General features: G+C 50.1%; 2 protein-coding genes across 7 annotated transcripts in view; both read right to left on the bottom strand.

Moving 5' to 3' along the window:
- Positions 1–2,255: 2,255 nt before the first annotated feature.
- SF3A3 (splicing factor 3a subunit 3) lies at positions 2,256–11,376 on the bottom strand. The gene is made up of 17 exons (XM_067311430.1): positions 11,202–11,376; positions 11,031–11,078; positions 10,831–10,883; positions 10,214–10,319; positions 9,275–9,347; positions 8,781–8,872; positions 8,264–8,346; positions 7,749–7,887; positions 7,362–7,430; positions 6,931–6,998; positions 6,397–6,504; positions 5,969–6,038; positions 5,079–5,243; positions 4,851–4,961; positions 4,291–4,381; positions 3,275–3,330; positions 2,256–2,563 (listed from the first exon to the last, which is right to left on the bottom strand). Exons 1-17 carry the CDS (start codon positions 11,295–11,297, stop codon positions 2,486–2,488), a joined length of 1,506 nt encoding a protein of 501 aa, XP_067167531.1. The 5' UTR covers positions 11,298–11,376; the 3' UTR covers positions 2,256–2,485.
- Positions 11,377–14,970: 3,594 nt separating this feature from the next.
- Positions 14,971–22,608, bottom strand: part of FHL3 (four and a half LIM domains 3) — a 31,749-nt gene continuing 24,111 nt past the window's right edge. For 3 of the 6 annotated variants that reach the window (XM_067311582.1, XM_067311581.1, XM_067311580.1), the window contains exons 2-6: positions 19,892–20,076; positions 19,632–19,806; positions 18,831–19,000; positions 18,332–18,518; positions 14,971–17,045 (exon numbers count right to left, since the gene is read on the bottom strand). In XM_067311582.1, coding sequence (XP_067167683.1) covers positions 16,894–17,045; positions 18,332–18,518; positions 18,831–19,000; positions 19,632–19,806; positions 19,892–20,047 — 840 coding nt within the window. In that variant the 5' untranslated portion in view covers positions 20,048–20,076 and the 3' untranslated portion in view covers positions 14,971–16,893. Of the gene's footprint in view, positions 17,046–18,331; positions 18,519–18,830; positions 19,001–19,631; positions 19,807–19,891; positions 20,077–21,961; positions 21,996–22,608 lie in introns of those variants that run through there. The other 3 variants (XM_067311584.1, XM_067311583.1, XM_067311579.1) reach the window with 2 other exon arrangements.

The following is a 22,608-nucleotide window of genomic DNA, read 5'->3' on the forward strand; positions in this document are numbered from 1 at the left end:
ACAGCTCCGTATGTGGACTGAGCACAGAAACCATGCGGCACAGCTGGGAAAGTAATACAGGTCAGCAAGCTGGGCAGAAGGCAGGTCTGCCATGGCATCTGCTGACCCTCAGAACAGCAGCTTGCTCCCAGGGGTGGGCCCAGGAGCCACTACTCTGTCACAGCAAGGAGAACAGGCTTTTGCCAGCTGGACTTGTGAGAAGGCCTCAGGCCAGAGCAGGTTCAATGGACAGAGGTTTTCTGCTCTAAAGCTCTTGGTTAAATTCTCACACGTGTCTCCACAATGCTGTCCAGTCCCAGGTCCAAAGCGTCTCAGCACACAGCCCCTTGCCCTGGCACTCACCCCCATGGTTTGGGAAGTTCTACCCTTTTTGGCACTTCCTGTAACACCCAGCTCTCTATTGTGGGTAAATCTCTGCTTTGATTCAGAACAAACACCTCTCTACCTGTATATCTAGGGAAACAGTGAAGGCCTCACTCCAAACAGGCCCCAGGGCAAAGGAGAATGAAAACACTCCCCTCCTTTCTTAGGACTTAGGCCTGGCTAACATTCCCTGAGGACTTGAAGTGGCTGAAGCATGTGTAGCAGCCACCGAGGTAGTTCATCCAGTGTGAAGGAGAAAGCTGTGCAGACTGGTGTCTCTCCCACCTTCCTGATGAGGGCAGGCACCCCACCTGGGACAGGTTTGCACATTGCTGAGATGAAGACTCCCTGCAGACTGGAGAGCCCCCACTGGAAAGCCCAAAAGCCCAGAGAGAGCTCAACCTCTTCCCCTTGGACTCTGCTGAGCTGGGCGGCACAGCCACAGCAAGGCAATCACTCTGAGTTCTCCTGGCCGCTACCGTACCCTGCACAAGCAAGATGGGAGCTAAAGCCATCAGTTACCTCTGCTGTTTCACCACAGCCACTACAGACCGAGCAGCCCTTACTCAGGGAGGTGCTGCTCCAGCACAGCCAGACCCAGCTCCAGGACAGGCTAGGAACAAACACCACCAGACAAAGCCTCCTCCCAAGCAAAGCAGCTTTCCCCAAAAGCAGGGAAAGGAAACAGCCCACGGCATTGACTCACCCTGTCTGTCTGCTCTGCGAAGCCCTAGTGCACCAGCGAAAGCCTGCAGCTGCTGCTAGGGGTGGACTGCCTACTGCGCACCGGCAGCTGCCACGGGTACCTGCAGCATCGGCTCACACCTTGGTGCCAGCGACCAGCTCCACCCCTGCCAACCACCAGCTGTGCAAACCATCACCCAGGGAGAGGTGTTTGTTACCTGCTGCTCTGCTGGATTCAGAGATGCAAATGGCCCTGCAGAGCGACAACAGAGAAAGGTGTTGTTTTTTTTCTCCAACCTGCTCCAAAGCCTAGTGAAAAGCATCTTCACAAAGGTGAGACTAAAACTGGAATGCCTGCCTATATTAACAGCCTTTCACATCTGCTGCCCATAAATATCAAAATTGTTAAGCTCCCCACACTCATTGCAGAGGGAAGACAGAGCTGCATTTCTTGTCACAACCAACTTTCAGACTGCAGTCCAGCATCAATATTTTAGACTCAATGCATCTAGGGCATAAATCAACAAGTAACTAAAGCAAGAAAAAACACCAAAAGCCTCTATACAACCTAAGAGCAGGAAGTTCCAACTTTCTAACTGCTCACATAAGGGAAAAACTAGATACCAATTTCAAAAAAAGAAAAACCTCCAATAAATGCCTCTTTTGCCTTTGTCTCCTAAGATTTGAGTCATCGTTGGTGGAAATCTTCCCATTACCAACTAACAGAGACTTTTTCATAGCAGATTATATTTAACTAGAGCCAGTACCAGAGCTTGGATGAAACCCTGAAAACATTTATCTGTTTCTGGTAGATGCCATCAGTTTTGACTGCATAGATAAAAGCCTCCTATAAAGCTGATAAGAGCTAGACACACAGAGCCCTCAAAACCACTTCCTAACGTCCCACTACTGTCTTTTACTTTACTGCAGTTTCCTAATGTAATGGAAAAAAACAGAGGTTCCCACGATTGAGCAGCTTAACTCCAGTCCTGTGGGACAATTAGAACCAATATTCATTTTAAACACAAAATTTTCATGTGTGCTTTAAAATAAGGTCAATCCTCACCATAAAAATTTATATCAAAACCAGAATAAGAGAGAAGCAATTATTTCTGACAATTCAAACTGTGCAAAAAGCTTTTCAAAAATACCATAACCAAGTTAATCCCTTCTTTCCAGCATACAAAAGGAGACAAATTTCTCAGCACTTCCTAAATTAAAATCAGTTTATTTTTCAGCTTTTTTTTAATATAAAATAACATAAGTTTTAAACTATCACAAGTATGCTTTTCACAAGGGGCTTACTAGAAAGTGATTCTATAAAGTATCCTTGAAATCTATATTCATGCAAAATAGAAAATACAGAAAATGAAGAAGTCAGAGCTGCTGACACTTCTCCACTTGATTTTCAGATGTGAAATCCTTTGCTTGGGAAAAGTTACAGCAGCCCTTGACGCTTCAAGTCTTCATAGGTCTTTTTATTCACCACATTCCCACTGGAATCCTCATATTCCTCCTAGAACGGAATGAACAATTTAGAAGTATTGGACAGAGCCTGATTCAGGTTATACCACAGCATTTGAATTTTAGCTCCAGCAGCTTCTACTCAACATGACTTTCCCACCAAGAACCTCTCTACATGAAGGTATACAGTAGATCTACCAGCAGGCTACATGACAGGAGCTAATCTTAGCAATTAAGGGTGGTACAGGAGCATGAAACACTTTTACACTTCTGTACCTATCACAGCTTATCCAGACTCAGAATAATTACAAACTGTACTACAGGCTACATTTCTCACTGCACTCTAGAGCATTCTGTTATCCTGCTCCCTGCATACTACTGAAAAATGTTTTGAGTCAGAAGTTTAAGAAAAGGTGCTAGTGTAAGTGAACTCACTCCTCAAAAAAAACAGTTCCTCTTCCTTCTCACAAAACAAAGAGGACTTTGATATTATAGAGCAATGTATTAAAAAACACTTACATAGACAAAGGGCTCAATCTGTCCTCTTAGAACTACTTTCCAGAGCAGCATATGAAGTGCTTTTCAAACATCACCACTAACAGGAGCTGTGCAACCAGCAGTGTAGGTTCCTACTTAGCTCTCCAGCATGCATTGGATTCTTTTAGAAATTTTTTTGCCAGACCCAGACAATTCATGCAGGGTAAATGGGGGTTCCCAAGTACATGAGACCAGAAACATCCAAATGCTTCTAGAAACATCTCACCTCTGTATCTGGCTGCCATCTCTCTGAAGCTTTCTGTTGTTTCAGCTTTGCCCACACTGTAAATACAAAATCATACAGGATCTGAATGCCATTTCCCTTGAAAAACTAGCTTTTAATCTAGTGGAATATACACATTTTATTTTTTAAATATTCTTCATCACTTCAGTAATCCAGGAAAGTAGCTACTATCTGTCACAAATGTATCATCCCTCTGTCCAGTTTAGTAACGCTGCCTGGTGAAATTCTGGCACAGAATTAAAGCAAACAAGGCTTTAAAGTGGACATTCAGGATGGGACAGAAAAGACAAAGATTCAAAAACAGTACTTCAGAGACCCAGCTCCAAAGGAAATAAGATGACAATAGCTTGTCTGGGAAATTGAGATTTTCCCCGCGTGGCTTCTTCCAGGTGAGAATCTGTTTCTCTCCAGCAACCACAACCTATACCTGTTAGCCTAAATGGGGCAGGTTCAAAAAACAACATCTGCAGGGGGACCCTCCTCAAGATACCAGGACAGACTGGCTGTATCAAATCAGAATCACTAGAAGTCCTAAGTACCGTAGGCTTCAAAAATCTCCCTATCGGCTCTACCCTTTCTGAAGGTTTTTCTGGCTTCCCCAGGAAGATGGTGATGCACACCAATTAAGTAAAAGTTATCTACATTTTGGGACCAGGCAGACACCCTTTGTGTGAAGAAATGCTGCCTATTACACTTGGCTGAGATTCCATACATGAAGCATCGCAGACAAAACACTTTGCAGTGAATAAACACTTCACTGGCTGTCCTAACAAGCATCTGCTCCTACAGGAATCCAAGAAGAAAAAAGCCAACCCCTTGAAAGAGCAGGAAGGGATGATCCAAGGAAGGATCATCCCCCACACACCCTGCTTCTTACACTCTTTCACAAAACTAGTCTCTGGCCACAGGAGTAAGAACAATTTTTGGCCAGAGCTAATATGGCCATTCTTACACCACATGCTCCCTGTTCTGTGCAAAGAAATGCCATGACTGCTTACATGAGACAGCATCCTCGATCTGTGTCACATTGGCAAAATGCGCAGTGTTGGGAATGCCCAGGCATCTCATTCCATGAGCATGTCGCCATTCCTGAGGAACAGAGGAAAGAGATCAGTATTATGAGAGGGAATGACGCTTCATCCACAGTGTCAGAGACTAACCACATGTATTAAAATCTGAACAGGATAAAACAAATACTATCAAAATACAAATCTACTGGTCCTAAAAAGCTCTATAAAAATAAAAATATAAAAAAATATATTTTTTTCTGCATTTTAGACAGTAACAATACACTGGCAGCCAGTGGGTGCTCTGCACCAATCAGACCTGGGCATCGGAATCAGAGTTCAACCAAGAGGGGACCCTACAGAAATTGGCAGAACAGATCTTAGTATGATAATTTACAGTTCCAAAAGCATGGCTCTGCAGCATCAGCCCAGACCCACATTCTCAAATGGAGGTAAAAGTGCCACTCAGACACTTCAGCAGTTTATTAGTTACTTACTATCAAGATTATTTGAAAGAAGCACTGATGTTTCTGTAGCAAAACCCTACTTACTGCAAAGTGACGCTGGAAAGCTTTGGGCCCTCGGTAAGTGTAGTTACCACAAATCTCACAATTGTAGTTGATGTTCAAACCATGTAATTTATACAACCAGTAAGGAATTGGCTGACAAGGAAAAAGAAACACAGATTATGCCAAATGGCAAAGCAGGTTCAAATAGAAAAGTAGTGTGGATTCAGTGAAATCTCCTCCCACTTCTTCAGAGCAGTCAACCTCAATTACCTTGCCATCCCAACCAAGAGGCAAATTTTTAGGATTATAAATGATTTCATTTTCTTCATCTTCACTCTCACTCTCACTGATCTGCTCTTCCTCCTCCTCCTCTCTCTCTTCTCCTGTCCGTGCTTGCTTACGCTGCACATTCTCGTGAGTAAGGTGTCTCTGTTCCTAGAATGCAGGAAAAGAGAAGGAAATGTTCACACAACATGATAGCAACAAAACAAGTGCAAACTCTTGCAGCACAAAACACTTCCTCAGTGCATAGAGGAACAGAAATGAAAAACCAGTACTAAACAGAGAACTCTCCCTTTTACTTAGCCCAACAACCGAAGAGATTTTAGTACAGTATTTCTTACTTCAAGAGAATGAAAAACTTGCGGTATTATATGCACTTCCAAGGTGACAAGCTGAAGACAACAGCCACCCTGCTAAAGCAGCCAACAAAAACTGATGCAAGGATTTAAGGCAATTATCACAGCAGAACAAGTAGAGTTTTGCAGTACCCTGTGGCTTAGGTATAGAATAGAATCTCTCCACACTGAAACTCTCTACATTGATGCGGTGGCTAGGAGGAAGGGGAAAAAAAAAAAAAAAAGGCTTTCCCATTGGAACCTGTAGCCTTCATATCTGGAACTGGAATAAAGGCAAAAGCCTGCTGAATAATTAGCTAATGGAAACATAACCCTAAGTCAACAGATTCTATTTACCAATGGGGGGAAAAAAAAAGAAAAACTATCTGTTAACATGTGCTCTTGAACATTATGACTCTGGATGCTTATATCTCTCTTCTGGATACACTGTCTATGAAGGCACCAGACAAAGATATGAATGACCTTCCAGTCACTACTTGACAGCTCTGTAACTCAAAGCTCAAAGAAAAATTAAATCCTTACCCCAAGAACTTCTACATACTCATATATCTGAGCTTCCAGGAACGCAAGATCTTTATTTCTTTCAGTGTCTCTGGAAATAGACAAGGAAACTTTTTGAAGTCCATTCCAGAACTGCAAACACCATGTGCACACTGACCTCTTAAGGATGCATTTGACTTGTAGATAGCAAAACAAACAAACAAACAAACAAACAAAAACAAACAGAAACAAATACCAAACAGCTCATAGAAACAAAACTGCACACACACACAAACCATTCAGCTCAAATATCTTCTATTTGGCTTAGGAATCATTTGGCCCAACATGAAAGGCTTCTTATACTCCAGGAATGTCTCTGTTATAACTATACAGAAGTGATGTTTATAGAATAACTTCTCATCCAAGTGAAGGGAACAATTGCAATCTGAGGGTGACCCTTAAGAACTCACCTTTTGCTTCCTTTTGTCTTTGGATTCTTGGCAAACAAAGAAGGATCAAGTGCCTCTAGGGATTTGCCTTTAGTGCTAAAAAGTCTCTGAGCACGCTCTTCCAGAGTTCTACGGAGAAGCAGGGAGGAGGTGAGTCCAGAACATAGATTTATGTCAAAATAACTATTTGTATTCATGCAACAAAACTATAAACTGAGCTTCTAAGAGGTCGTACATTTCATATGAAAACCATTAAGAACCACTGAGAATGTTTCCCATTGAGGAGTCTGACTTGGTTAAGTCCTTACATCAAACATCTTTGTCTTCATTCTTTAGGCCATATTCTTCTACATAAGAGACTTCAGTACATAGTATGCTCCAATGCATAGTACCTTAGCAGAATCCCTTGATTAATTCTCAATGTTTTGTCCTTTCAAACATCATTAAAATAATTCTTGTACAACAGAGAAGACAGAACAAGTATCCCATAAAGGAATGCAAGACAGAAAAAAAACTCAAAAACTGAAAAAGAACTATAAAAAGACTGCATCTTACCCGCCACATTTCAGACCCAGAGCCAATAAAGCTGATTTTAACCTATCCAGTCCCAGGGAGGCCAATTCCTGTTTAGTTAAAAAAAAAAAAAAAAAAAAATCACAATAAGAGAGGAGCTATTAAGCAAATAAAATTAACATAAACCCACATTGTAAGTCATTAAAAAAAAAAACTAATAGCATTCACCAAAGGACTGTCAACAAAGATGGGCTCCTCCTTCTCATCGAAATGCAATCTGTGACAAGTCTAACTAGACATTTCATGTTACATCCCTCTAATGGAAGAAAGTAAGCCATCTGCGTAAACAAAGTTTTATCTAGAGCACAGAGCTAGAGATGAAAGCCCAGCAAGTAAAATTCTGAAGAGACACAAAGTGGCTAAGTTCCACCTGTCCAAAATTTAGCACTATGTGCAGAGTACTGAAAACATACCTCCCAAGAGGAAAATGCTGAGAGATCCAGGTGGGCTCCAGCATGAGTGAGCGCACTGCTGGTCTCTTTCTGCCAAGAAAAGCCATGTACAAGATCTTTGAGACATCATGTAACACTTCAAGTAATATAATACTCTAACCTCAAGAAAAGCAATTCATTTTGTAAAGAGAAAAACTCTATCACTAAACTGAGCAACAGAATAACAGAAAAGATTCCAAATAAGCAGACCTTAACAAACGTACAAGTTAGTATCAAACTGCATCTTTGTGATGTGGAGCTACACATCTTGTACACCTTGCTACATTACTCTGTGATGACTTTACACAGATGGTTCACAGAAAATGGGTCACAAATAGAAGCATTCACATGTGCTTAATGGTTGCTCACCGGCCAGCCAGGGAATGTTCCATTTTCCCACTTCTTCTCAAACTCAGTCTGAATTTTCCCAAAAAGTTCATTCTGGTCCAGTAATGGTTTCACACGATCGGTGTAATCCTGCAGGTACTCAAGAAGCATTTCAAGGTACCTGGCAGGGTAATCATGAGCACAGATAATTCAATGTCAAAGCTTAACATTTTTCTCTAATCACATCTTTGGAGAATTGCAACTGGTATGCCAAAGGGAAGACATGAAGATTATGACAGTTTTTAACATTTCTAGATACAACAGCCACATGGGTAGAATAAGATCCCTTTACAGAATAAGATCCCAATGACTTTCCACACTTTTGTTGTACCGCATGTTTTCTCAGGGCTCAGATACATGATTGAGTTACTACAGCTCAGTAACTTAACTTACATCAGCTAAGCTTGACAGCTAACTGTATTCTCAGCTGTAAACTTAAGTAGTAAATTCCTTCTGATCAAGTGTCATATATGAAGCAGGTAGGCAAAAAGGCTCACCTCTTATATTCAGCATTTTTTCTCTCTTTGGGAATATCGAAGAGTTGGTCAAATGTGGATAAGTAAGTGATATAATCCAGTTTCTAAAAACAAAAATGTTTGAGTCAGACTTTATACACAGGCAGCCAAATTAACATCCAGTTTCAATTTACCAGACCAGAAGAAAAGCACCAGCTCATGCCTATATTCTGGAGCGCATAGAGCCAGTGGTCTCTGTGTGCTTTCTAACACACTGCAGTATCAGAAGACAGTCTTTTTACAGGGCCGTCATTTATATTAATGTTAGAGAGAAAATATAAATTGAAGGGAATGAAAGAAGAATCATGAGGCAGCATTTAGAATTCAAATGCTGTCAAACTGTATGTGCAACAAAGTGACTTTGAAATAGTGATTTGGAAATAAACTACTCAATGTAAAACAAACAAGCAAATAATAAAACAAACAAACAAAAAACCCACAGCCCTAAGCACTGAAGAATTAAACACTATTATGCCCCCAGACTCATGCAGCCACTTACCTCTGATGATTTTAGATTAATGTATTTGAGATAACAATCGTGCAGATCTAAGTATCGTCCATATCCTTCCTCATCTGTGAACTCCACTAGATCTGTGGAAGAGATTATGAAGAGCTTTATTATGCGCTTAAGCTTCCTGACTTATCATACACACGTGCTAGAATCTGAAAAGGATTAATTGTGGATTAATTTATGCTTAAGCAAGATGTTTATGATGCAAGAGGGATACTCAGTGATGAGAAAGCTGGCTGCTTCTCTATGCAAATACACTAAAATATTTCCCAAGAGAGGCAGCACTACTGTGGAATATTCCAGGGTGGCTACAGTTCAGAAGGAATGAAATGAAATAAGAATAATTTTCTGAAGTAATTTAGTAAAAGGGAGGTAGAATTCTGAAACATGCAAGACAGACCATATTGTTCATTAAATAATTCCTCTCAAGCAAGCACCACATTTTTACTTAAATTAGCCTCAGAATAAAACTACAGGCTTACTTTGTGCCTCTTCACTTGGGTTGTCTCTGGCCTTCAGCAGTTCCTCAAACTCCACTGACATTGGAACACAGATCTTCAAAAACAGACAGAAGTTTCAGAGAAAAGATTACTTCAACTAACATCTCAGGACAATCAATATGAAATCACAGTAGCAAACCTAATAACTGAAAAGGTATCCAGCGCAGTCTAAGATCATCTTGTTCCAAATCCTAGTTCCCTATACAATGGAGGAGAACAAAACCAAAAATTCCAACTCCCTACTAATTCTGGGCACTTGGTTCCTCTTGCATAATGTTTACTCACACCACTCAGCAACCCTACCTGTACATATATGTGCTGTATACCTGAGTTTATTATATAGCAGAGGTGACTCTCCTTGCTACTGAGGGCAGAAAAGCCAACACCTGAGGTCTCTGCAGTTCAGCGCAGAGACTGGAGGGACAAAACAGCAAACAACTTTACAACGTGAGCGCAGAGAAATTTCTTTGCCTGTACCACATCTATTAGAACTAAGTCTGAGTAAGGAAGAGAGGTCCTGAACTCATCAATGCAGGCCAGTTATTTCTTCAGCGTTATTTTTACAAAAAGAAGAAAAGACATTACCCATTAATCTGATGTTAGCCAGCATGAGAAAGGCAAGACTAAATGCCAGCTCAGCAGCAGAGTGTTCCTAAACTAATAGACAGCATCCAGAGAACACGGTTAGCATCTTGCCTTTTCTCCTATTCACACAGCACTCACAAGAGCTTACGTACAACCTTTGAAGCACTATCTATCTTTAGACATTTTCTTTTCCCAAGTGACATTTTAGTACTTTGAAATTTGTTGTAAATGATGTATTAAGGCAAACAAATTGAACAAAACAAATTCTGTTTATTGTAGGGATGAAGTCCAGCAGACCAAAAGTCACCTATTCTTATGAAGTAGATAACTACTTACCTCATTCGGGTGCTTCCGATGAAATTCTTTAATCTGTTTTAGTCTGTTGTAGAATTCTGCAAATTCATTTGGTCCTGAAATGGCACTGAGTTCTTCTTTCCGTAAGCTGTGAGTTCATGAAAAAAGATTACAAATAGAAAGGAAAGTCTGTAATGTGTTTATGCTGATATAATCTTTTTCCATATCTAGTGCTGCATTTCGGTTACACGAAATTCCAGTAAGAATGCCTGCATAGCATCAGATATTCGGTGCCCTGAGAAAGTTATATACACATTTCATAAGCTTACACTTTGAGACTCTGGGTCACGTCTCCTACTGAAAATGCAGTAGTCTCCACTTAAAAACATTCAAGGTGACTCAAGGGCCTCCCCCAGTGCCTTAAACCAGGAAAGTGACAAAATATGTATATCATTCCACATGAAGATATTTGACATGAAATCTGGGCACTGCTCTAGCAAGTTTAATCTCCAAAACTTGATTGACATTCTCAAATACCAGCATTACTTCTTGTGTATTTAAAACAGGCTTAGAAGTCCCTCCAAGTTCCTAGGTAAAACGCACCCAGCAGACATTCAGGTGGATGCACTACAAGATGAAGTGTCTGTGCAAGCACTTACCCGTCCTTGTCATCATACAGGTCCCTCAGGTTGCCGCTCACTTCCATATACCTCTAAAAAACACAACAAAGCCCAAAATGCCACAGGGAACATTAACAGCCCCCCAGACCCGCTGTTCCCTGGCTGCTCTGGCAATGCCAGGCAGGGCCCTGTCCCCAGGCCGCCCGGGCGGCAGCAGCCCGGCGCGGCGCGGCACTCACGTCCTGCATGGCCCGCGTCCGGTGGTCGGAGTTGATCTGGTCGCGGAGCTGCGGGCAGAGGAGCACGGTTAGCGCGGCCGCGGCCCCGGCCCCGGCCCCAGGCCTGACCCCGGCCCCGGCCTAGGCCTGACCCCGGCCCCCGGCCCCGGCCCCGCCGCCCGGCGCGCGCACCGTGGACTTCTTGGTGAGCATCTCCTTCACCATGACGTCCATGAGCCGCTCCCGCTCCTCGTGGTAGCGCCGCTGCTGCTCCAGGATCGTCTCCATCCTCCCGCGCACCGACCGGAAGCCGCCGCTGCGCCCTTCCGGCCCGGCCGGCGCCCGCCGGGGGCGCTCCGGCTCGGCCCGCGCCCGCCGCCAAGGTTCCGCCGGGCGCGAAGGTTCCGCCGGCGGCGGCGGCGGCGGGCGGGGGCGCTGGGGGCCGCGCCCGGCTCCGCGAGGGGCAGCGGGGCGCGGGCGGGCGGCCGAGGCCGGGAGCGGCCGCCGAGGAGCAGGCGGCGCTGGGGCGGGCGGCCGCGCCCCCCGCGGGGCCCGGTGCTGTCACCGTCCCCGCGGCTGGCAGCCAGGGGGATCGGGCCGAGCGGCGCCCGGCGCGCAGAGCCGCGGCGGCGGCGGGGCCTCCGGGGCCGGCGGCCGCTGCCCCGCCTGGTGCCGCCGCCGCCTTCGGGATGGGGCGGCCCGGCCGCAGGGCCGCCGCGACCCTCGTGCGGAGGCCGGGGCAGGGAGCGAGGGAAGGAAGGGCAGCGGGAGGAGCCGCTGCGGCCGGGACGGCGCCGCGGGCGGGCGGGGCGGGGAGGGGAGGCCTGGGCTGGTACCCGGGAGGCGGGTGGGGGAGAGGAGCGGGGCAGGCGGAAGGCTGGATACCAGAAAGGGCAGAGAAAGCAGGACGAAGGGCTGTGGAGGAGTGTCACGGCTTTCCTGGTGTCTGTCAACGCTTTGGGGAGCGCTCCGAAGTGGGCGTTCGGCCTGCCCGCGCCCGGAGCCCTCTGGAAGCGGCGGGCAGCTTGCGCGCAGGCCCAGGGCCCCGGACAACAGCTCCGGCAGGTCTGCCTCGGGAGGAGCCCTTCCCTCAGGGCTGCCCGGAGGGGGTCGGGCCCTCCAGCCCCTCGGCGCCCAGTGCCGGAGCCAGGCGGCAGCGTGCAGCGACTCCGGCGGCCGCCTGGTCCCGCTGGGAGGCTCCGGCGCCCCAGGAGGCAGAGCAGGCAGGGTCGTTCCAGGCCTCGGCACCGGGCAGAGACCCCGGCTCTAGGCCCATAGGCAGTTGCTAGCAGTAGCATGCAGCTCCTGAAATTGAGGCAAAGGCTGAGCCCGGAGCGGCGCAGGAGCACCCAGGCTCGGCACCACACAGTGTCGTCAGCACCTGCGCAGCAGCACAGCCCCTGCATGGTGGCCTGAGCCCCGCAGTCGGTGCCCACCCCAGGCATCCCGAGCCCACGCAGCTGGGGAACAGCCCTCGGCGCCCGTGCACATGCCTGGCTGGGCGCTTTGCAGGCTGCAGCAGTGGTATGCAGTCACGGATCGCCGTCCCAGCTGGGGCAGGCATGGAAGGAGCGAACACCCACAGCCCCACGCGCAATCCTCGCTCTCGTGTGGTCACAGCGGTGGCTCTTGGCACCCGGGCAATGCGGACATTTGTTGTCCGATTACTGCTGAATGCAAAGACCACGTCCGCTCTCCACCGAGACACTGCAGCCCAGAAGCCTGGCCGGTTTCAGCAGTGTGAGTGACGCAACGGGTGGAAGCCAGCTCCTGCCACTCTCGCTTGGACGTTAATTACCTTCTTCACACCCACCCGTAATGCCAAGGAGAGATCATGCCAGGGCTTTGCCCCCACTTTGCCAAATACAAAGACGTAATTAAATTTTAACTCACAAATAAATTATTGATATCTTTCTACCATGCATACTAAATTACTTTAAGCCAAAAGCAGCAACAAAAAAATTGGGCATAATTATGGCAGACAAACATGATCCTGCCCTGGGAACAGCCAATTCACTGAGAAGAGGATGATACTGAAGGTGAGAATATTGTCTTTAATTACTCTCCTGCACTACAGGCTGCCTCTAAGTACGTCATTCTTTCCTCATGAATGCCTGTCTAAAAATAAAAGCAGAGATAAGAGCCTGAACTTAGTGTTCTTCCATTTCCCTTTGCATGAGACTTCATCCTGGGAAAAGCAAGGAGCTGAAATCTGGCAGTGTCCCATCCAGCCTCTTTATTTTGTCAAGGTGGGAGAAGACCGGCCGCTGCGCAAGCTCCCTTCCTGCCAGCCACCAGCAGCTCCTCTGGGCCGCGCTGGGGAGACGTCCTGCTCCGGGACATGGTTTTCCCTGTCTGGGGAGCGTGGCCACTGCCGAACTTCAGCACACTGGTCTGCAGCAACCTCCCTGCCTGCGGCTGGTGGAGGGAGGCAGCACCAGCTTCCTGGAAGGAAAAGTGGGGTGATAGGAGCAAAGCTGCTTTGCCCTTGACCCTTGCTAAGCGCCCAGGGCCGTCCCTGCCAGCGGGGATCGCTCTCTGCCATTTCCCCGCTGCGGAGATGGGGCTGTGGTCGCTGGGAGGCTGCGCCCCATGGGTGTCCTGGGAACGCATCCTGGGCTCTGCCCCACTGCCCCTTCCTCCTGCCTGCGTCCCGGGCTCTGCCCCGCTGCCCGTTCCTGCCACCCACGTCCTGGGCTCTGCCCTGCTGCCCCTTCCTGCCACCCACGTCCCAGGCACACGCAGCCTGGGGCTGAGGCTGAGCCCCATCGGCTGGCGGCGCCAGCCCACACGCAGGGGCACCGCTGCAGCTCGGGGGCATTTGGCTGGCGTGAGAGGGGCTCCAGCCCTGGGCTCAGCACTCCCCTTCCCCACCACCCCCGCAGCTGGCCCAGCCCTGCTGCCCCCTGCCCCACCGTTAGCCTGTGCTTAATGATATTTTCATGACTGTTTTCGACCCACACTCCGGGAATCTCAGGGGATGTTTGTGCATGACATCACCCTCCCCCTCCTGCAAATCAGGCACTGGGCCGTGCATATCCATGACCCATTCATGACAGGGATAAAATCCAGATGTTCCAGTGCTACGTGCAGCTGGGTCATTTCCTTTTTTGGCTAAAAACGTGAGGCTCTTGAGGCTGACTGAAAGAGGAGCCCGGGGGCCCTTTGTACAGAAACCTTTTGTGGTTAATCCCTGGAAACAGCACTGCAGAAACAAGGAGTTGTGGTGCTGCTGCTGGAGGACAGACTCTGCTGGAAACCTCCAGGGCCAGAGCTGCTTGCTCATTGCTTGAGGCCTAGCAGCAGCAAAAACAGAGCCCAGCGCAGGTCACAGGGCAGCAACAGCAACAAAATCTTATGGAAAAACCCTTTAGCTGCCGGTGCTAACGTTTGCAGGAGCCTTTGAACGAGCCAGGAACGTGCATGCCCAGAGCCAGCACCGCGGTCCGGCATGAGCTTCGCAGCCGCATCCATCGGGATGGTGGCAGCAGCTCCCACGGGAGCGATGCCACCACGCCAAGGGGGAGGGGGAGCCGGAGCCGGGTGCAGGGGGCCCCAGGCAGGCAAGCCCAGAGGAAGTCATGCAGCTGTTAGTAAACGTAAAGGAATCTGCGGAAAATAGTTGCAGATGTTAGGGGAATAAATGGGTCCCCAGCTGATAAAAGCGAGCAATGAGCACACAGTGCTGCAGCGAAGGCTGCCAGAAGGAGCCTACTGCTACCCCAGCCGGAGACTACAGCAACATCCCACCCAAACCTCCTCCCGAGAGCCTGCACGTGGACTGGGAAGGGGGAGGCGTGAGCACAGGGGACACCAGCCAGTCCCCAGTGTGGAGTTAGGGGAGATACCTGCAGGGAGCCATGAACCACCTCTGCTTTTCAAGGACAAGGCTGAGCACAGGGCTGTAAGACCCATGCAGGCAGCACTCTGCCCTGCTGCCCGAGAAACACATGAAAGCAAGTGTCACTAAAACGGTTTATTATATAAAGCCTTAAGAAACATACAGGAGGCTGAGGTTTAGGACACTTCCTTCTAGAGACTGCTCGAAGCTCCTTAGAATAGCGAACACACAAACTCTGATTTGCCTGCATCAAAGCTTTCAAACGAGGGTTCAATAAGGATCTGAATACAGAATTATTAACTCTTCAACATGCATAACATTTCCCATTCGTAATGAATCCTGTGACGGGGGGCTAGCCCCTTCATCCCACAGTTTGGTTACAAAATGACAGATATTCATGACAAGAGAGTACAAAAGGGAAAAAAGAAACACAAGATGCATTGAGAAAAGCATGTGGCTAAGCAGGAAAGCAGGGTTGGCACAAGTGCCCCAAGCAAGATAGAGCAAGGGCAACACTGAGGCAAGGCAAGCACGAGTCCCCAGAGGGGCCCCGGGGCCAGCTCAACCGTGGGCAAGGATAGCACAAGCCCTCACGTGAGACTGGGAGAGCTCAGCAGCCTGGGTGCTATTTTGCACAGTTAGGGCCAAAGCAGGGACTTAGGAGACACAAAGCTCCTCCCCAGGGGAGTCCAGATGCCACCTTGCTTTGCTTCTTGTTTGGGACACACATTGGGGACGAGTGGGGCCGGGGAGCCCCTTACTCTGCGGGCTGCACTGGGTGGGAGCGCTAGGCCCCGGCAGGAGCAGGCCAGGGGACACCCTGGCTCAGGCCCCCGGTTGACCTTCGGCAGCTCGCTGTGCCGCAGAGCTCCTGCTCTCCCTCAGGCCCTCCTCTCTCCAACCGCCCCAGTGGCCACCAAGCACTGCAGCAGCCTGCAGACAACTCTCCCCTCCCCAAAATTAATGAAATGTCTTTGGTGATATTTGTGTCACTGCTGGCTGGGCTCAGCAAGGTGGTCCTTATTCTGCAGTTCCCCGTGAGAGGGAACAAGCAGGAATAAAACCCCAAGTGCTCCAACAGCCTCCAAACACCCTTCTCCGCTGTTTTGCTAGAAGTATCTCACACAGCATCACCAGCTCTAGCTCAGGTAGCTGCAAACATGGCCACATGTGCAAACAGCTGCAACGCAGCTTCGGGGCTGAACAGAACAGAGGTGGCTGGGGGGAGATGACAGCACAGACAGGAGGATGGGAATGGGGCAGAAAGGTGGCAAGGCTGGAGTGCTCCATGCCTGCTGGCGGTCTGAGGTCCTTTTCGACATCTGAGCGAGAGCATTTCCATGGAGACATGCAGAGCAAAGGGCCTGGGCCCAGAAAAGGTGAGGTGGCTAGAGAAACTGGGGTTGTTTTCCATCTGGCATGATGCATGCTCTTCTGGCCATGCTCCAGCATGGTGTCCCCAGACCTCCCAAATGGGGCAGGGAGAACCTTTCAGGCCCAGGTCATGCAATGCCACAGGCCAAACCATGCGTACAGAAAAGGTGCTGCAAAGCCATCCACTACACAGGCTGGCAAGGCCAAGCTGCATGGTCCAGGAGCTGCTGCCTTGATCACACAGAGCAAAGGGAGCACACAGGGAAAACAGAAAAATCAGCACTGTGCAAAAGAGGAGTGAATACATGCTGCCAGCGTGCAGATCCAACAGACCAACGCTGAAGCCACTGCTGCCTGCCCTTTGCTCAGCTGGGGGCCCTGGGCTCAGCTAGTGCCCAATCAGACAGGAAGCAGAAGGAAAGACTAAATAATGGGGGATCTTAAAGCTCCTTTTTCAACTTTTATTTAGCTTTGGCTCTGCACAGAGCCTTAGCATAGCATACTCTAGCCTTCAGGGAGGGGCACAGGAACCTCCTGAACACACCGCGGTTCGGGGTCAACCCTCATCTCCTGTGCCTTGTGCTCTGCCCCCGAAATGCTGTTGGGGATATTTGGCACAAAGACTCTGAAGAATAGAGAAAGCCCCTGCCCCACGGCATCCTTGGAGGCTCATAGGTCATTGCTGCAGTCGCGGCAGAGGATCTCATCGTTGTCAGGGATAAAGCCTTTCCCAACCAGTGAGGTCTTGCAGCGGGCACAGTTAAAGCAATTATGGTGCCAGTGACGGTCCTCAAAGGAGACATATTTTCCACCACCAAAGCCTACAGGAGGGACAGAGCGCAGGGTTAAAACTGCTGGAGAAACTAGGACAAGATTCCTGCACACAAATGAGTCTTGGCCTGCTTTTCTCCAAGTCAGGTGTTCACACACATCCCTGCACTGCAGCACCCAAACATCCCACTGTATTAAATACATCTGACACAGGCATTCCCACTCTGCATGAGGCATGAGGAGGAACAAAATGATTTCACACTGGAATTCTGCAGGGTTGAGATCCCCAGGTCAGAACCACCACTTCCTGCCCAGAGAGGAGCACAGAGCAAAGCTGCACCGTCACCGCGAGTGACTGTGACAGATGACTGGGCTGGCAGGAACTCCCAGCAGGGATGCCTGGAGCAGCCCCTTCCAAGGCAAATGCTAACAGAACTCTGGGAAAAGCCCTCCTGCCATCAGCCATGCCCCAGCTCCCGCAGAGGCCCCAGGGGCAACTTCCTCCCCAGCCAGGCAGCGGTTAGACATGTGGGCTGTGACCCCCGTTTTCCCAGGACGGCGACACACTGGCAAGCACCAGACAGGAAGAAGGGTGCCCTCAAGCTGCTCTGTCCCCAGCTGGAGTCACCATCTGAGTCACCAGCTGATTCATGGCTCCGTCTGCCTTCTCAGGAGCAAGAGAGGAGTCGCAAAGGAAAAGGTCAAGTGGTTGAGGACAGGCACAAGGCCAGACACTCTCAGGGGTTTCTGCAGAAGAGCGAGCCCCGCTTCCCCCATTCATGGCAGGTCTGGCAGGTCCAGACTCCCCTGAAGCACAGCCGCTGCTCCAGCCACAGTGGGAAGCCCCTGATTTTCCCTGCTTGTCAGGGCTCTTTCTACAGGACCTGTAATGCGGCAACCAGCTCCAAACAAGGCAGGCTAGAGACACAAGATCACACTGCGAGGGCTCATCTTGGAAACATTTACCCCTGCACACCAGGGGAGAGGGAACTCCCCCCAAGGGGCCACAGTTCACAGCTTTAAATATGTAGATGAAGGAACACAAGCAGCCCTAGGATCACTACAACAGAGCAATCCTTTCTCGCAGGGTCCCTCAGCAAGCAGCTGCCGTTGTTTCCCTGGGGAACGTGTCTGAGAGCACCTTTCGCTCACCAGCACGTGTCCCAGGGTAGCCTGAAGTGCCTAGTGACACACTAGCAAGCCTGCACAGTGGAGACCTATGTGAGCACCCCATGGGCCTGGGTCACATGTGAACTCCAGAGGGCAATTAGGGCAGGTAAGTGACATCCTGCTCAGAGGGAAGCGCCCCATAACCAGGGCCGTTCTGCATGCTCACCTGTGATGGGCTTTGTGCAGGCACTGCACTTCTTGGCATAGAGGTTCCCAAAGCACTTAATGCAGTAGGGGTTGTCATCCTGGGAGGTGAACTGCTGGCCAGCCAGGGGCGTCTTGCAGCCCGTGCAGACAAAACACTCCTTGTGCCAGGGCTCGTCCCGGTAAGTCACTCCTCCCTTGGTCAGGGACTGTGGGAAGAAAGAGTGCACTGGTGACACACGGGCACTGCGGGAAGGAGGCAGCAGCACATGAACAGCAGTTAGCAGGGGTGCTGGCATCCAAACCTTGCTCCTGCTGAGGCTGAGCCCACACTACTGACTGTGGATAGCAGTGGGGTCATGCAGGAGGTCCTCTGCTCTCCCCTTCTAGTTAAGACGTGGTGCAGAACAACACAGGAACCAACCCCCAGCACATTTACAGCAGCCTTTCATGGCAGGAGTGGGGAAACACATCCCTGGATCAGAGAACTCAGGGCCTTTGGGCTGTCAGGCCATACATACCTTTTTGCAACGAGTACAGCGAGGAGCAAACTTGCTCTCATAACAGGGAACACAGTAATAATCCTCCTTGTCTGGGATGAAGGATCGTGACCCAATGGGCTGCTGGCAGCTGCTACATATGAAGCAATGTTCATGCCAGGTTTGTCCATTGTATTCCAGCTTGCGGGATCCTGCAGAGAAAGTCATTTTCAGTGTGACATGAGAGTGCAGCACAAATCACACACCCGGGACACGAGGAGGCTGCGCAGTCCTGCACACCAGGCTCTTCGCCTGCCCACCCAGTGACCGAGTGACACAGCAGAGCAAGGGCACCACAGAGAGCTGGAGGCGGGGGCCGGGCCCACCCCTGCAACAGCATGGGGAGGGCTGCAGGAACATGCCCCCAGCACACAGGCTGTGGCTGAGAAGCCTGCGGTAACCTACAGCTGAAGATGGTGCATGAAAGGCCAGGCAAAGACACGCCTTTGCCTCAGGCCGTCTCCGGAAAGCTCACACGCCTTCAGTCATTCCCTCTCATCAGCACACATCAGAAAATACCCAGGAAGCCCTTTGTTATCTCCTCCCCAACTCACTTCCCCACAAAAGAGGGGAACATACACAGGGCTGCTGTGGTAATCGCAGCTCAGGATCCTGCTGTCTTGCCAGAAAAGCAAAGTGCCCAGACTGCTCCGTGCAGTACGATGGGGCAGAGGGCAGAAGCTCAGCTGTCTTGCTTGCTGCGCCCTGCATTGAACCCTGCCACCCCAGGTGGCACTGCTGGGACTAGGATCAACTGCAACGCTTGGCTCTGCACACTCCTACCTGGCATGACTGTCTTCTCACATGCAATGCACTTTGAGGAGAACTCGCTGCAGTAGCAGTCATTGCACAGCAGCTCCTCGCCCTGGCAGGTGAATGGCTCGTCAGCCAGAGAGCGGTCACAGCGGAAGCAACGAAAGCAATGCTCGTGGTAATGGCGATCCTCATAGTACAGTTCCTGGGGAAGACAGCAGGAGATGAGGAGGACAGGGGACTGAATGGCCTAGGGGACAGGCCTGCTGGCCACAGGGTCCCATACTCACTCTGCAATCATGGCCGATCAGCTCTTTGCACTCGTCACAAGTGTTGGCAAAGTGGGCATCGTAGCAGGGGATGCAGTATGGGCCATTGTCCATCTGGATGTACTTGCGCCCATACAAGGACTCCTTGCAGTTGTCGCAGTCAAAGCACTCTGTCATGGTGCCAGTCTGAGGGCCTCCTTCACCTGCTAAGAGATCAACAGAGATGCTGGGTCAGTATCAGCTTACACTGCCCGAGATGTCCCCTGCACAGCCCTGCCATCTCCGGAGGGCAAGGTCCACAAATCCCTGCCAAGGACTGCACTGTATGGCACTGGGCCAGTCAGTGGCCACCATCAGGACAGGACAGAGACCCGAGCTGCAGCATCTGTTCCTTGGCTGCATGCACTTCCAGAAATTGCTGCATGCATTCAGGGCCTGTGACGAATCTTCAGATTTATACTTGAGTACAACGATTGGAGCACCAATAGCCATCGCTCAGAGAAACCTAGACACGTAAGTATGCAAATGAACTTCTTACTGTCTGTCTCCTTGCTGCGAAACAAAGGGTGAATTATGACCAAAAGAAAGAAAATCTTTTTGCATGAAAAGTTTTGATTTAGCACCCAAAACAGGTCCACGTGGGTGCGCACCCACTGCCGCACAGGAGGGACAGCCAACTTGAGGGCAATCAGTCTAACAATAACCCCTTCCCACACCCAAACTCAGCTGCCAGCATGCCCCCTGGACCGACGGCAGAATTCTTCCTGACAGCATGCGAGCCAGTGCTTTGCCTGATCTAGTTTTCAGCATCTCATATTCTGGAACTTCTCCAGAACTTTAAAGCAGCTGCTCCACAGGGAAGCAGAAATCAGGCACCCCATGCTATGCCCAGCTACGAAGCTACATCCCAGCAAATCTCTCTGCACATGTAGCTCCAACTACAAACATTCTTGAGGGAGAAAGTTTGGGGGAGGGTGTGCGCTTTACATGCAACAGAGTGTTCTGGTTTTGCACGCAGGACATCAGACATGTCTCATTGCCCCCACCTCCCTGCAAGATAGGAGGCTTGTGGAGATATTTCAGACAAACTATTTCACTTCATCTCAAACATTAATTCCAGAATAAAAGCATCTTCCTTCTGTTCAATTTAACCTGCTTATTCCTAAATATGGAATTCTTCACTTGCAAATTCACACCCTTCTTTAATACCAACTTGCTGTCAAGTGTAGACAAGCCCATGGAATTACATCTAAGCAGTCGGCTGCAGAGAGCCACACTCTGCAGTTTTCTTCATGAAACCACCCACTTCAGAAAGAGCTGTTATGGCACAATCTACAATTTGGTGCTTAATGGGGCAAGGAGCTCACTGCCACCTTCTGCGCCTCCCTCCTCATGGTCTGCCAGCTGCAGCAGGTCATTTTTCTTATGCTGGAAGGCAGTCCACAGGCAGGAGCTGATACGGACAGCTCTGACTCACCGCAGCAAGCTCACCAGCACTATTCTTGGTCTGGCTATACAGCTCCCAGCTGTTGTCAAGCCTGGCAAGCGCCGAGACAGGGCTGCTGGTGAATAAATCTAGTGTTCCTGCATGGCTACGTGACCAACAGGCTGGGAACAAAGTCCCCTTTCAGACGATCCCATTAACCAGCTGCTTCCCTCCAGCCCATGCCTGCCCTTCTGGCCCCTCCTGCCCTCTGGGCACAGCTCACAGCGGGCTGGCACGGGGCGGTGGGACAAGGGCGGCTGAGAAGAGCGCCGGCTGCACACCGCCGCGGGGCTGGAGCTACAGCTCTGCCGAGCCTTGCTCCGGAGTGAAGCAGCTGCAGCACGCTTGCTGCAGCGGGCGGTGAGGCCGGGGTCCCTGGCTGGACGCGAGGCGGGTGCTCTGAGCTGCGACACAGAGAAGCTACTGGGTGCCAGGGCCAGGGCGATGACGGGGCCTGCCGCTCCTGTCTGTGTGCCGGCTCCCTGCCGCCCGGCCCCGGCACGCCTGCAGCATGGCACGGCCATGGTGGCAGACTCTCCCCGCAGTGCCCACCGGCCCCTGGCCCGCTGCTCCCGCCCAGCCTCTCTCCTCTGCGCCTCACTTGCCTTTGCTTCCTGAGGCCATCCGGGACCTTTCTCTCTGGCAAAGAGTGAAACCAAATTAAAAACCCTCCTCCTCCTCCTCCCCGTCCTGTTGAGGAGAGGAACTTTCCAAGGTGTGTCTGTAATAAAAGGGCCTCCAGAAAGCACTCATACCCTGGCAGCTGCGATATTGCCCAAGCAGGAGCTACCGTGTCGCTTGATGAGCTGTGCTTTACCTCTCTAGCTGTATAATAAGGGGTCAGAGGACATTAGAAAACACTAAAGAAGGAAAAACTTTATGGGAAAAGCCTTGGATCTTCCTAGTGACATGGACTCAGATCCCAGCCTCCTGGGAACTGTTGACCCAGGCCAAGACACTGTCCCTCCACAGGTCTCAGTTCCCATGCTCAAAAGCACGGGACGGCCCTTGGCAGCATCACGGGGGAAGGAGGTGGTCTGGATAAACCCGTGAAGGGCTCGCATGCCTCCAACTCACGGACAGCCCTGCAGGGACAGGTGTTGCTGCCCTGAGAGCGTGCTGTCCCCGACCCCAACACATGCCCTCCTGCAGACCCCATGCCAGACACCGAATGCAAGAGCGCTGTGGAGCAGTGTGAAGCTGCTCCATAAGAAGCGCTCCTGGGCCAGAACACTGTGCATTTGCCAAATTC

This window comes from Apteryx mantelli, chromosome 27 (genome assembly GCF_036417845.1).
Source record: "Apteryx mantelli isolate bAptMan1 chromosome 27, bAptMan1.hap1, whole genome shotgun sequence".
Taxonomy (NCBI): Eukaryota; Metazoa; Chordata; class Aves; order Apterygiformes; family Apterygidae; genus Apteryx; species Apteryx mantelli.